General features: G+C 34.0%; 1 protein-coding gene across 3 annotated transcripts in view; it reads left to right on the top strand.

Moving 5' to 3' along the window:
- SHLD2 (shieldin complex subunit 2) overlaps positions 1 to 16,271 on the top strand; it is a 46,201-nt gene that overhangs the window by 9,707 nt on the left and 20,223 nt on the right. The window contains exons 3-5 of one of the 3 annotated variants that reach the window (XM_054831225.1): positions 5,914 to 5,962; positions 7,281 to 11,214; positions 12,604 to 15,085. In XM_054831225.1, coding sequence (XP_054687200.1) covers positions 13,573 to 15,085 — 1,513 coding nt within the window. In that variant the 5' untranslated portion in view covers positions 5,914 to 5,962; positions 7,281 to 11,214; positions 12,604 to 13,572. Of the gene's footprint in view, positions 1 to 3,370; positions 4,029 to 5,913; positions 5,963 to 7,280; positions 15,086 to 16,271 lie in introns of those variants that run through there. The other 2 variants (XM_054831227.1, XM_054831226.1) reach the window with 2 other exon arrangements.

Here is a 16,271-nt window from a genome sequence, read left to right as displayed (position 1 = left end):
AGACTCAAAAATTACCTGGATTTAAAATATAAGTACTTGTATTCTAAACACTGTTTCCCAAGTTAAAGGGGTAGGCATAGGTAAAGGAAATTGACAGCTGGTTCCCATTTGGGATTAGAATTTTACCTTCCTTGAGAGCTGGTGGAGTAAAACTTCTCAGCCAAACTGAGAAAGGAGCATCAAGTAACATCATAATGTTTAAAAGAATTACTGTGTAATCACACTGTAGTTCTTAATTCTTTCATACATTATGATGTTACCTCTTCTCTCTCTTATATTTGCCTTTTTTAATGAGGAATACAATTTAAATGACCACTGCTTTGAATGTTTTTCTTCCCAGCTTCATCAAAGCAAGTACTTGCACTTGCTTATTGTGTGAAGATTAAAGCCTTCAATCCATACCCCATCACTTACTAATTTTTTTTTTTCTCACTGTGATCTGACTATTCAGCTTTCTGCAAGGTTTTTCTGTTGGCAGCTGCAGTTCATAATATATTGTATAATCTATTGTAAGTTGAGAAAAACTTTCAGTTAACATGATAGTATTTTGGTTCTCACTTGTCACTGAATACATTCTACTTAATGAATGAATACTGTCTTTATTTTGGGGAAGATGCCTTCAACTATTTTTTTAATCTGATTTCCATACAATAAACTGAATCTCCATTTCTTGCTTTTTAGCTTTGTGCTGACAATGTGATAATTACTTTGGTTTTATGTATATTTTTATTTTAACTTTTAGATTTTTCTTCTGCTCTAGTGTTTCATAATGGTTAACATGAAATATAGCAACATTTCATTTAATATTTGTTGTTATGAGCTCATGGCTCCTAAACTACTATTAATTTGGATGTTACATTAGTTTTAGCTGTAAGATAAAGCTTTATATATATGTATCTATAGTGTAAACATCAGTATAGCTCTTGCAATGAGATGTCAGGTAACTCAGAACATTAGCTAAGATAGAAAAACTGTACTGCTTTTTGAATTCCTCTTTCTCTGGTCAGTTGTAAAGGTTACTAATCTCTGGGAAAAGATAATAGGTCATATGTTTAATGTAATAGCTTTTTGGCTTTCTGCTTTATCTGCTATTTTTAAAGTCTTTTAAAGTAAACTCATGTAAACCAGTCTTGATGTGAAATTTATGGGAAGGACAACTAATGTGTATTTACGCATTATCTGTTATATGCTTGATACTACAATAGCTGATTATTTACATTTCATGTACTTCCTAACACAAGCAAGTGAAATCTAGAGTTACTCAAATCATTAGCTAAATAAGAAAATAGTTTGTTATGGGATGGATAGCAAATTCCTGTATTTCTTTACCTCCCTGCATTAATCATAATTTGCCTCTAATTTTCGTCTTTCAGGTCTTTACAGAAGGTAAAATTCACCTGTGTGCACATGAAGCTGATGTACCATAAGTCATACATAGTTGTAACTGTCTTTCCATAAAAGTATGTCAGTTGACAGAATAAGGGCAGGTTACAAAAAACTATTCAGAGCTATTGTAGTACCAAACTTATTTGTGTACTGGGGCATTAAACAGAACTCTTAAAAAGATAAATTTCTAACATTGACACTGCTGTTTCTGTTCTATATGAAAACTTACTACTAGTGTTTTTTAAAATATTTTTCTGAAGACTACTGTGATTTCAGCTTTGTATATCAGCTCACATGGTTGTGTGGATAAAAATTATGCTGGAAGACCAGTAGCCACATTGGCCTTGTGTACAGTACCAGTCATATTGTTTCTATCCCAGTAAACATCAAGTATAGAACTTGCAACATCTGGTAGACAGAAAAAATTGTATTTGCAAATAGGATTACAGTTTCAGTCTACAAAGTATTCAGTAAACTGAGGTGAGCATTTGTTAAATCTGTAGTCTTTCCTCATTACATTGAATTATACTCAGAAGCAATTTATAGTTTTACTTCAGCTTTGAGCAGCTTTTGCATGAAGACAAATGGATAAATAGATAAACCTCTTTAGTTTCCATTTTTAACTCTTCATGCTTCAGGAGCTTTGGAAGTTACACAACTTAAAATTTTATGGTTCCTTCATGTTTATTGTTGGTTTTGCCAGCATAGTTTGTTGATTCGATCATCTAGACCATCAGCTTCCCTCTGGAGAAAGGTGCTTTCCGCTACGTGGGTTGCTGGTGTGTGTGAACATGGCAAGGCTGCGTATACTTGGCTGGACTTTCTCCCAAAGCACATGATGGAAGAGTTAGGGTGGGCAGAATTTTAAAATGGTGAGGGGGAAATAAAAGATGTTGAAGACTTTTCAGATTAGCTTTGAGTCAGGCAGATAGGGCTGGTCTCAACTCCTAACTGTAATGCACCTCAAATGAGAACTATGTAGTACTGCAAGTAATAATAACTTGTAAAAGTTATCGAATTAAAGGCAACTGAGTGAAGGTACACAGCAATTGTCATATTAGCATGGTACAGAAAATAAATGAGGTATTGCCTCTAACATAAAAACAGTGAAGAAAATGATACATCTTTACTGAGAACATAGGTACAGAAGGTTTTTATCAGTGGTTGTGCTCCTATGCACTAGGACTGACAACAGTAGAGAGAGCCCCAAGATGACTTATAACACCATACCTTGAGTTTTTCGATTTTGCTTGAGGTGTTTTCAGACAGCTGAATTACCATGGAAAAGGGTAGATGTATGTGCAGGCCATAAATCAATGTTTCAAGCATTTCGTTCACAGGTTTTGTTCAATCGTGATGATTTCATTAACTTTTATGGGTGTAGTAGGATAGAAATTGTGATCTACAACTTTTTGAACTATAATCCAATTATTTTGAATAGCTACTGTAAGTGCATTGCTGCCTTAAAAGTCTGAGAGAAAAGTTACCCCTTTGAAATAGGGAAATTTGCATCTAAAAGGCACCTTTGGCTCAGTCAGCTGTGTTGATAGTTACTCAGTGTCACCTGTTCTCTGTTAAAGCTTAACCAGTTTGCTAAACTAACATCTATCTAAACCATTGAAATATAAAGGTTTATATATTAAAAAGCTAATGCTAATTTCCTTTATGTGTCATATCTTAATTTTTTGCTAGGTAAATGCTAAAGGACTTTAAAACACTATTTCTGTTCCCAGAAGTTTTTCTGTAGTTTTCACTAACTTAAAATACTCTGAAATTTTTATCTTGATTTTTTTTTTCTGCAGTGCTCTAGTAAATTAACAACTTTACTCCTTAGCCGTAATACGTCTGAAAGAGCACTTGCTTGGCTGGCATTCGTACAGTTCTATAAAGTTGGTAGGTATGTTGCTTCTGTAGCCATAATAGGTGTGTGCAGTGAACCATCTGTGATGTTTGTAGTGCTATTCACTATTGTATGGAGCCAGCTTGGCCCAAGTCTGAAGGTTATATTTCCTTAAGGGAGCTTTATCTCTGGGGGAAAAAAAAAAAACCTCTTAATCCTCTCGACTTCTAGATACAGGAGCACATCATCTTCAGTTGTTAAGGCTGAAGTGTATCCTTGGAGGGTGGGTGTATGTGTGTGTAGTGTGTGCAACAGGAAGATCCTAAAATAACTTGAAAACTTCTTTGCACTTTTAAGAACAAAAATACTGGAGATTTGGATATAAAAGTCAGTACTACCATGTAGTTAACATCTGTCAGTGGTTTTGTTTAAAACACAATGCTCACATCAGGAGCTTGTGTTATGAACTTTCCTTTTGAGACTTTAGATTATAGATATTTTGTATGAGGCCAGCTTTCATCTTCCTGAGATATGAAAGTACTGGGGACATCAGCTATTTAGTATATCAGTTTGCTAGTTACTTTGAACCTCACAAAAATACACTAATGATAGCACGTGAAGGATGTAGTTGTATACTACAGAAATAGATAAAATGTGCAGAATGTGGCTCAGGGTAGGGAAAGAGTAGAAGAGGTCTGGTGCCATAGGTTCAGTCCTGTGAAAAAATACTTGCTGTTGTTTCTGTTTACAGGAAAGTTAAATATTTGCTTTTCTGGAGAGATGCTGAATAAACAGTGAGGAGGTAAATGAACTCCCGATTGAGCTATTGGTCTAACAGAGGTCTTGTGGGCTTGTATGCTATCTGGCTGCTTCTGGAGCTGCTTGTGTAGTTTCTAGTTTTGCACAGCCTTGGAGCACATCTTGATCTAGTGGTGACTTGTGTGCTCCTAATATGACTTCAAGTGGATGGATGTTTTTTTTAGTTAACAGACATCTAACTTGAATTATTTAGTGATGCTGACAAATGAAAAAATACCCCACTTGCCTTAAATACAAGAGGAAGTATGACTTTTGTTAGTCTACTGCTAACATATCTGCTTGTGAAAGGCATTTTATTAACACTTTTAGATTACTTAAGTGTACTGATTTATCCCACTTATGAATGATACCTTTTCAACACCGTCTCCCACAGTACTAAAGCACTAGCACAGTCTTACCTACAGCTGTTGTCAAAAACATTGATGATATCCCATTTTTGTCTATGAATATGCAGTCAGAATACATTTTTTAGTTATAAAACTTCATCTTTTTTGAGTGAGACTTTTGTAAAGGTGAGAAAATAAGTGGTGGCTTTGTATTGTAAATATATTTTTTCTTACCATAGCGTGGAAGCCACATACAATATGGGGGAGTAAATTCTCTTTCCCAAGCCACTAAAACAACTACAACTGAGAGCAGCCTTTGATTATGGTTGTGTGCTATAACCAGTTAATCAGTGATGTATGTAATTGTGTGGAGGATGGATTCCAATAACTTTCATAATGTGAAGTACCAGCTCACATAATTTGAGCCTAAATAAGATATTTTTTTTGAGAAATACACTGGATTTGTGCAGGAAGATGTACTTTATTAGTATTATATGCTTATTGCACATTATTATAGTGATGTTCTAGCATTTGTATTACTAAGTCAAGCTGCTTTTCTAGAGAGATTTTTACAGAAATCCATTAAATCAAAGCTCAGTGAATTGTTGCTCAGTTTAGAAAAAGTTTTATTTTCCTGCTTGGTAAAAAAAATCAGTTTAAGAAAATAGAAGACTTTAAAAAGAAGAAACTAAAAGCTGATGCTAGCCTGATATCTTGGGTTTCTTATCTTCCAATCCTAATAAATCAAATCGACAGGCAGTTAATCATATGGCAATAGGGCTATTAAGATCATGCTTCTTTGACCAGTTGCCTCACTTTCATCTTAGGTTCTGTATAGTTTTATCAACCTCAGTTTATCAGAAGGTTTAAGTCCTGAAATAGATTTTCATTGGTAAAGATACCTGTGGATAGTTTTCTGCAAACGTAACCATTTTTTAAAAAAAAAAAAAGCTGAGGTAATGTCATTCTAATATTGTGAGTTTTTTGAAGATGCTGAAATATCTGGAAGAATATCTTTCTTGACAGAAGGTATAGCAGTTCAGTTGTTTAAACAGTTCTCAAAAATAAGGTTTTGGGGAATGAGTGTCCTTTAACAAAACAGGCACAGCACTTTCGTGTATCTTTGACCTTTTACCTTTATCTTTCTTTCCTACTCAAAAGGTCACTGATCTTCAGAACTTTTAACTTCTTTTGTTTGTAACAGCCACTGTATCTTCATATGTTGTTAATTATGTGTTTTTATGTATTGCAAAACAAAAATCAATAAATAGCATTTATTTAAAAGGAGATCTTGCGAGGCACAAAGGCAGTGAGGAAAGAATTATCAAGTTAATCACAAAAGCCTACTACCTTTACTCTAGTTTTCAAACACAATGAAGACTATCTCTCTGGTTGAATTGAAAATGTATTGTCAGTGTTCAGTCTCTTGCATCATTTGGTTCCAAAAAATAATCCTTTTAAAGTAAAATGGCTGATGCAACTGCTGAGTAGATACCTCTGTGATTCAAACTTGTATTTATAGAAGAAATGTCTTTATTTCAGATCAAGGAGAATATTTTCCTTTTAGAGCACAACTTGATCCTGCAGGCAAGTAGGTACACATTAAATGTTAGCAATGCCATTTGATTGCTTACCTTACTCATTTTAATAGTTATGAAGCACGACTTAGTGGTTTTAGCCTTTTATTCAGTGTTTTGATATAACTTTTGAAAAATGTCGAACTGTATGGAACTTCTCAAAACACTGATTTTTGGTTTAAATTACCCATCTCCCTGCTTGTGCTGCAGGAATATTTAGGAATGTTTCTATTGCAATGCCTTAATCATAGATGTTTCATACTGAAAAAAGTGTTTTGTTACTGAAAGTGCTGCAGATAAGGAAAAAAGTTTGGATACATGTTGTTTTACAGCTATATATTGCCAAATACAGCTTTTATGTATTTGTAAACTAGCTGTACATGTCTTGAGGCCAAATGGTGGTGTAGTCCCCTGGTAGTAGCCAGTGACAAGAACTAAATACTTGAATGGATTAGTATTGCTGCTATTTATTATAAATAAGTACTAAAATTATTTTATGGTCAGTAATAATCTATATTAAGATAGCATTTAGAGGTAACTGTATAGTAATTATTGCAGGTACTGCTGTAGGCAAATGAAGACTTATTTTCATAAATTTAGATACTGACTAGCAGGATTCTTGCTATACCACTGTCTGGTCAACAGCTGCCTCTGTGTACAGTATTCCAGAAACATTATGTGAGCCAAATAACCATCTTGTTTAGTAAAAAGTAATTTTATGCCAAGTCAGCTATAGGACTACAGTCTTTGCCTGAAACCTTGGTATTAAAATTGGATGAAAGATACTTGGTGATAGTTATCATCACTAAATAAAGGATGACAAAAATAAGACCTGTAATTACCTATCCTATCCATTTCCCTGGTTACCCATATGTACGTGTCCTTTCTCCCACATGCATGTTCTCTTGACTTCTTGTTAGGTCCCCCTAGCCTAGTCTAAACCGATCCACTTAAATTTGGAGCTGCCGTTCACTTAGAGGTATAATTGTCTTTTGAGCCCATACGATACATCCCTTGTTCTTAAGTAGAGTATAAGATTGATTCAGCTATGAGTTGCTTAGCTTGATTTCTTGTGGCAGTTTTTATTTTCCATTGGGTTCTTCTTAATACATATATTTGGACCAAACTTCTTATTGATTTGGAGGATAGGTGCTATTGCTGGTATATTAATTCACTTGCAGTGCTAGAATGAGTTGTTGGCATAGAGATCATCCTTCTCTTGTGCAAGTTGCTAGCAGACATATGTGTTTATCACTTCATCCTCAAGTTGTTTCAGATTGTAGATGTATGAAACTGTTACTACATTGCTTGCTGTGTCTTCATTTTTTTTAGGTTATAGTACAGCTACAGTACCTGGCTTTTTAAAAGACAAAGTTTGGAGGAAGATTTGAGCAGCGTGGTAAAAGCACCAGAAGAGTTTCCTGTGATGTAATCAGAATTCTGTGTCCAGAGGTTTATTTCTATTTTTCCTTTGGTTAGCTAGTGTCTTAGTATATTTTCTATTCTACCATCATATGGGATGAGCTGTTTTTAAAAAAAACAACCCTACAGCTTGAATTGAACTGAAACTAAGTACTCTGAAGATGGCTATTAATAAGTCAGTTTCTTCTGTTGTAAGGTCAGTGAAACAGTGCTTTAATTTTGTTTATACTATGGTTAGAAGTGTAAAATCAAGTGCAAATGGGGGAGGAGAAGGTTCATAGTAGAAATGAAAATTTAGAATTTAAAGAATATCCTATTTTGATATCTACAGGGCCAGCTTCTCATCCCATAAAGGACAGTATAATTGCTTGTGCATATCATAGGAATCAAGTTATTAACTACTTACAGGTTAGGATATTTATCAAGCTGTACCAAATCAAAGCTGCAAGTTAAAAGAATATACTGTTTTTACCTAAAAAATCCTAACCCGTCAGTGTTGGGGGTGTATGAGAATTCCAGAGGGGGGAAAAAAGTTACACTTTCACATTATATTGCTCTAATCCTTTGTCTTCTGATGTGTTGCTGTCTTATTTTTGTAATTTTATTCAGAGCTTGAAGCTGTACTGTGTAACAGACATAAAGAAACTGTTACCCAGAGGTAGAATTAGTGTGGTTTATTTTCAGTGTATAGGGCTTAAGTAAAGACTTGATGAAACTATATTTGGATGTAACTTTTAAAAACAGGGATTTAGGCATCTGACTACCATTAATATTCAGGAGTGATAGGAAACTAAAGCTGTGTCACCCTTTTTAGATTACCTTGGCCTAATGCTTAAGTGATTATCATGGTGAGTGAATACTATTAATGAATAGTGAAATATGGAGTAAGTAATGAGTACTTCTAAGGTATCTTAAGGGTAATTTAAGGCCATATATGTATGACGTGGCTAAACCACGTCACACCACACAATGTTTCTAGAGTATTTAACTACTGCAAGAGGATATTTAAAGCTATTAAATTTTGTCCTATGTATAGTAAATCACTAGAGATTAACAAACTGTTAATGACATAGCTGTTAATTTAAAAACCTTTAAATTTAGATTTCCTGTCTTATGTTTAGGTCAGGAGAAATATGCTAGGTACCATAATTTATTTCTTGTAATAGGTATATTTAACTTTAGTTGCAGTATCTTGCAAATGTAAAACTTGCTGATGTAGTTACTGCTTTTTAATAGATCATTGACCCGTCAATCAGACTCTGACCATTTCAGAGATAAAAAGCTAGGCTGTCATTGGCTATTATGAATAGAGCACCTTTCCACAAATTAAGAAATGGTGTAATAATTAACAGGTATAATGGATATGCACATTCAGGTTTCAGTTATATCTTTATGAGCTTTAGTTCCTGTTATCTTTGGTGTAGTTAACCCCTGTCTACCCACAGATAAATTTAGCTACAGTATAAAAATGGATTTTTTGTGGTAGTGACATTTTGCTAATATGATTAACAATTTTTTGCTCATTTTTTAAGATCTGTTAAGATAAGAGCTGTTCTTTCAGACTTTTTCTTTAAAACAAGGCAAAGAACTTCACTAACAAAACTGATTAAGTAATAATACTGTTCTAAAGAAGCAAAGTGAAGATTCATAAAACAGTTTTGCATACAGAGAATTTACCCAAACTCTAATTTTTTTCTGATTTACAAACTTAAGTGATTATGAGTAATGGTGATTCCTGGTACTGGAGTTTGGTATCTTTGACCTAAAGAGTCGCTCGGAAATTGCCAAAGCAGGTCATTTGATAGTGGACTCATTAGGTGAACCGGGAAGTAGGCAGAGGTCACTTACCATTTCTAATCTTTAAATAGCTTAAGAGAAATCAAAATTTTACGTTTTGAAAATAAATGATATTTTAGTTGCAAAAATTCATTAAATAACATCAAGATTCAATTGCTCTGGTATAATATGCTTGCATTGCAAAATATGAATCAGGAAAGAAAATCCTAAGTTTAGAGAAGTTATGGAACTGGAAAGTTAAGGAAAACTTTCTGAATTTATGTATAACTTTTATTAATCTTTAAACATGACAAAAACCAAGAGAGAAGTGATGGTTAAAGTGGGCTGATAAAACACTGTATAACTGTTTACTAAGGTATAGAAGTATTTTAGTTTGGAAAGTGTTTTCCTATTAAAGTATTGCTGGCATCTTAATTAGTGCTATTAATGCAATTTCATATGTTTTATATGCAATACTATTTCAGGTGTGTTCTTATATACCAGATATTTATTCAGAATACATTTGTATAGAGACTCACATTTATTGTAAAATCATCTTTGTACTAGAAGCTGGCATAGCTGTTATCCTATTGTAAATTCAATTTAATCTATTTCAGGGAAATTTATTTGCTTCATGACATCATTTGTCCCTATATGTATAAAGTAGTAGATCTTGGCAGTGTTCAGTTTATTTTGTGATCAGTAGCTCAGACGTTTGTCATTGGGGGGTTTAGTACTGTAGTGAATAAGTCACTATTTATTATTCATACATTTTTGTCATGTCAATGCTACCTAGGTATAAGGTGTGCTTATAAAAGCAAATACTCAGGTACTTTTTTAAAGAAGTATTTTCAAAGTACTCCTTAGTCACAGATCTTAATGTGTATTTATAAATGCAGATGTAAAAAAAAAGAGTTTTTCTGGAAGAGAATGAAGAGACTTTTTCAATTGTATTTGGTAGTGTCATGCCTGCTGTAACTTGAGTCCAAAATACCGCAGTTGGAAGAGGAATTAGCTTTTTTTAGAGTATATGGTGAGACTATGCCAAGATCTTCCAGGTCCACAAAATGAAATCCTCAAGGAGGGGAAAAAAGTGGAAAGGGCACAGTAGTTGTCTTTTTATTATTTGTAATATTTCAATACATGTCCAAGTGGGTAGTTTACCTCATAAAGATGAGGGCTAGTGGGATTCATTTCTGATGCAAGAGTGGCTTATCTTGAGACTCGGGAATGCAACCTTCCCTGTTCCTAACCTCTTCATAGTCTTTCCAGTTATTTGTTCCTTTATTTTTAGTAGTATGTTCTTTCATTAATCTTATGTTGTGATATACCCTTACTTCCTTAACTGGAGATAATAGATTTTTTTTTGCTATATTCTAATCCTCACACACACACTACTTAATATTGTAGTGCAAGCAAAACTACTTAAACCACAAAATGAATTGATCCATTACAAATGAAAATCATTAAATGTAACTTTACTGTTATCTTTATCTTTCAATTTCTTCTTTTTTCCCCTTATTTAAATCTAAAACTAAACCTCTTCTTTTGCCACAAAGATCTTGTCTTAATGCAAAAATTCATCCAGTTGAATCTCAAGGATAAAAATAATAAATAGATTTTTATGAAGACCGTAAGTATGCAAAGATAACAGCTTTGTCTAATTCAGACTCTGCATGAAGAGTGTGTGTGTGTGTATGTATATACACACATTGAGAAGAAAGTTTGAGGTTATTGGGATGCACTTAGATTTACATGCATTGTTTTCATAGATGAGTAAAGCTTTCTGTTAAAAATAGTATAGTAGTAGTTAAGAATCAAAAGCAAAGTTAGTTTCCATGGTTTTAATATGGGGAGTAGACAGAATTACAAACAAAAACCCCATGCTTGATTATAATTCTTCAGTGATTTTTTTCATTCAAGTGTTAACTGATTAGTTCATTGTTCAACCCTGATTAAAGGAAGAATACATTTGAAATATGACATGGGATATCTCTGGATGTAGAGTGAAATACAACTGCGTTTCTAGGATCTTAAACTTTTATACTGAACTTCAAGTATTGAAAAGGTACATTTAGCCTATGAAATATATAGTTACCTAAAAGCTTTCCTTTGTTACTGTTTTCTGGTTTTAAGCTATAAAGTGCAAAACTTTGCTCTAATACAGTATGAAGTCCTGCATTAGATTTACATGAAGTAATCTAGAACACTTGACAGCTTTTTAATTTTAGTTTTGAGTACTTTATGGCATCTTAAACACCAACTTTTCTATGAATACAAAATCTCTGAAAGGTCTTGCAATTCCACATTTTAAGCTGGCCTCTAAACATACTGTTCTAATCTCATCTATTTAGCAACCAAATTGCCCTTCTAGTGTCCTCAGAACTCATCAAAAACTGATGTATTCAATGGGCTCATTTACAGTGTAGTTGAATCTTATTTTTTTCCTTATTAGAAAACTTAGAGCAACTGTTTTATAAGCTTACTCTGAAGGTAAAGCAGGTAAGCAAGTTATCTTGTCACAAACATGTATTGGTTTACTTAAGTTTTCTATTTCCCTGAAACTTGATGCAGAAATGCTTGGGAATTTTGGTGACAAGACAGTAAGAATGGAATAAGATGGTATCTTATACCTGTGATGGGTTGGTATTCAGCCCTCGTAGAAGAAGGTAAAGTTTGAAGTGAAAGAGCTGCTCACTCTACCAAAGCCCAGTTTCGAAATGAATGATTATTTCATTAATCTCTGCATGGTATGCAAGTTCTTTAGAAATGGCGTGGACTTGTGTCAGAATTCTGCTGTTCAACCTCTTTTGTGCTATAGCACATATGTGGAAGAAATCTTTTGTAATTAATTTGAACCTTTTATTCACTTGAACCTCCTTATATATTGGGCAGTCTTTTATCTACAAAACTTAACATCGCTTCTTTAGGGATTCAACCTCACTATCACTTTGCTTTGTCTTTCCTTTTTTACCTAATCCATTATTTTAGGGTTGAACTGTAAATTCTTTTTGGTTATTTGTATATTACTGTTCTTTAATTATATAACTTAAGACTTTCATGAGTGTGGGAACTGTCCTTTGAAAGTTGCATTCTTATGAGCCTAAACTTAAATGTACAACTGCAGAAGTTTGGGTACTCCAATCTTAAGTATTATTTGCTTTGCAATGAACATAAAACTGATATGTTACTATGTTTTGTAGCTTCTTTGTATTATGACATGATATATCTAATTTTAGTGGCTGTTTTTCCAGTTATACCTGTAATATACTGGAGATCAGTGTTCCAGGATGTTTATAGTTTTTCCATATTACTATGAACTTTATGAATGTGCAGATTTATCGACCCCTAGTGGGTTGTTAGGAAAATGGCTGTTAATTTAATAAGTGCTAAATGAAAAATTTAAACCTTTTTCAATGCTGTATCTGTTTCAATGCTCTTTTTCTTCTGTTTGCAGCTGGTTTAGCGCCTGAATTTAATTTCTGGTGTTCCGTTTCCAGCCTCTGCAGAATTGCCTATTGCAGTAACTCCTCTTAACAACACGTCCAAAACATGAAGTTAGGTGTCTCTATTTTAACGAACACTTGTGGCCGTAGCTGAGAACTTTAAAATTATAGTACAGCAGAAATTTAAAACTAAATGGTCTTTTTTGTGCTGTGTAAGGTGGGCTTATTTTTAACTAGCTTCAAAATTTGATTAGCTACCCTTCTTGGGTAGTATGATACTATATAAATAAATTAAAGCAAATTGTAAATCATCTGCTCAAGTTTCACTGACCTCTTAGTGCTTATTAAATAATTATAATTTATCAGTAATATTCTGAAACCTTCTGCTTCATAAAATAATCACTTTAAAACAGTATTTTCATGCTAAAGCAGCATGTAAAATACTGCATTTCTAGCAAACTTTTAAAGTAATTTTAAATAGCTCTAGTATTTTTAATCATTTAGCTGACATTTAAATTTTCTGGGAGATGAAATTAACTCTTAATCATGCTGTGGAAGTTTTACGGGCATTTATTTCACATGAATTAAAATGAAGTACTGAATAGTGAATTCACATTTGACTTAAGCAATAATAAATTAAAATAAGCCTGCTCAATAATTAAACTTAAATTGAACTTAACTATAATCATAACTCTGTGTGTTTCCAAGTATCAAAATCAGAAATTAAGCCCTACTGTAAATTTATTTTTCTATGCAAGTTTGACACAATAACTTCCATTTTTTTATTTTGTACACTTGATTTTATAGGCTTCAGGTAGTAAAGTAGTGTTTATACCAGTTAATATGAAATACTCCTTTCACTTTTGGGTATTTAAATTGCTAAGAAAAGGCCAAATACAATTGTTTGCATTTACTAATATTTAGTGGTGCTTATTACATAAAGCACATTGTTTAAAGTGAAACTTACACAGCAATCAAAAATGTCAAAAAGACCTCAAATTCATATTTTTGTGGGAGCACCCAGTATTCCAAGCTTGCTGGAGGTGTCAGAGCAAAGTAGTTCAGCACCTGCTGCTGAAAAATGGAGGGAACTCCGCTGTTTTTGTGATACACATAATCTTTTTTCTGAAAAAGTCAAAGGTGCTGACCACTTAGTGTCTCAGGCAGAAAGCTCTGTAGTCACAGCAGTTCCTACAAATGATGACAGCTCTGAACAGGGAAGATTAATGGTAGCAAAAGAATATTTGACATGTCATGTGCCTGTAGCAGTAACTTGTACCATCACACCTAAAAAGACTGAAAGTTTGATTTATTCTGATTGTCAAATATCTACAGATAGATGCACTCATGCAAATGTAAATCAGGCTGCAGATCAACACCTTCCGCAAAAATTTGCAGAATCAGCTAGAAAAGATACACAATTACATGGCGGCTGTTCAGACCTCACTGAAAGAAAAGCTAGTCATTTAGAAGTTAACAGCTCTGACATTTCTGATTTGGTTGCCAGTACTAAGCAGATTACCATACAGCTGAGGTCTGTGGGACAAGGTGTTCAATCAGATTGTAGAAGTGATCACCATGAACATTTAAGTCAATATCTGGATATGTGTTTCCCCCAAAATCAAGAGTCAAAACTGAAAGGAGAACCAAGTGATTGTTCAGACTTTGCAGTGTCAACAGATACTGAATTTCGTAGTATAATGACTTCAAGTCAGATGGCTATTTTTGCATGGGATCGGAAGGAGATGCAGGAAAGAATCATAAAACTATCAGAAACAGAAGCAGGCAAAACACCTGAAGAAAGGCAATGTGATCACTTCCAATTTTATTCTGATGTTGGATCATGTCTTAATGTGGCTGGAAATGAATATAAGGAAGAGTATACAAGTTCCCTTGAACTTTTCAACTCTGAGGGCGATGAGAAAAATGTTTGCGTTGAGGCCACAAAACAAGAAGGAAGTGCTCAGGAAAAGACAGAAAAGTCTCAAGAACTTAAAGTTCCTGATGAGCAATTTTTAGATGAAATCCATATTGAACCATTAAGCTCAGGAATATTGTGCTCTCAAGTAGAGAGTTGTCAGAAGAGCTCTTCTAAAAGAGGCCACAACTGTGAAGATTCCTTTCATATTTTTCCCTCAGCATTTAAAAGACAGCTGAAATCAAAGAGGGCTAAACTGAATTCCTCTCCAGCTGGTCTTGGGATGAGAGTGGATGATGAGAGGATGACAGAGTTCAAGAAACTTCAAAAGAAACTATCACCACTTAAGAACTGCTGCTGCAAAAATCAAAAGTACAATGTTTTGGTTGCAGTAGTACATCCTTGTCATATCAAAGAAATACAGGTGAAGACTAGACTAAAATCTTCATGTAAAGTTCCTGTAGCAACAATTGCAGTTATTGACCAGTCAGAAACTGAGAGAAAGGTGGTGCTGTGGCGTGGTGCTGCGTTTTGGTCACTCACTGTGTTTCCTGGGGATATTGTACTGCTTACAGGTGAGAAGTCCTTTATGTACCTTTTTAAAATGTGGATCTTTAAAATGCCTGTATAAAGTAGAACAATAGGTAACCAATAATTTGGAACTATGGTTAAGCATTTGTAAGTTTCTTATATCACTTACATCACTCAACATCACTTTGAATTCTCAATCATCCTGCCAGTGGAACATTGACTGTCCTGTAGAAGTTTCTTATGTAGTCTTTGGTCTGAGACACAGCAGTGCATTGACACTACAGCAGTGCCATAGGTAGTCAGGTGTATTCCATAACCTGTCAGTGTTGTTTTAAAACAGTTGTTCCTGAAAGGTACAGATGTGTACCAGATGTGTTATTTGATTTTATAGACTTTTTTGTAATTCTCTGCTGTCAGACCAGCAGATGGACCAGAAAATTGTGATGTTATGTTCAGTCTCAGGATGAGAGATACTTTTCCTCCTGTGAAGACTTTGAAGCTTAGCACTAGCATCTTGAGATGGATCATGTTGTGAGTTAGTAACTGGCATACACTGCAGAAATATAAAATACTGTTTGCAGTTCACCTTTTTCATAACATGTCAGACGATAATGAAGATTCCTCCTGATAAATCTTTTGTACTCCTTAATACCTAAGAGGAGCAAACCCCTCTCTAAGAACACATCTCATGTAAGAGAATGCAGTACTATAAATTAGTTGCAATATCAGTTTTAGGGCTGGAGTTGACCAGAACTTGATAGTGATCTAGCCATTTAGATTTTGCAATATGCAAAAAAATTACACAATATAAAATTGTTTGACTACTATTACAGTTTAAGATGCCTATTTCTTTGTTAAGAGTTCTTTAAGTGCTTATAGGGGGTGCAAAGGTAGATATTTTAGAGATTGAAGGTAAGCTGAGTTTTTTCTTTTCTGCTTAGATATTCTTATCTCAAAATACATCAACAGTGTTTCTGGGTAAGCCTAGTACTTTATTACTCATTCTGAAATGTTGCACAGTAATTTACCCAATACAGTCACCCACTTCACTTACACAGTACCTGCTCTAAGACTATTGAATATTTTATATGAATTGAAGAATTACATCAAACTACTGAGAAAATTTGATTAATGTAAATGGTGTTGGTAGAGTAAAAAAAAAATCACTTTGTTTCCAAGTGATCTCTTTCAAACTGTTTCACATCTGTATGTATGATGGTTTTCTAGTCA

Source organism: Grus americana, chromosome 7 (assembly GCF_028858705.1).
Source record: "Grus americana isolate bGruAme1 chromosome 7, bGruAme1.mat, whole genome shotgun sequence".
Lineage (NCBI taxonomy): Eukaryota > Metazoa > Chordata > Aves > Gruiformes > Gruidae > Grus > Grus americana.
The sequence above is the reverse complement of the archived record's forward strand: the minus strand, read 5'-3'. Positions and strand labels throughout refer to the sequence as shown.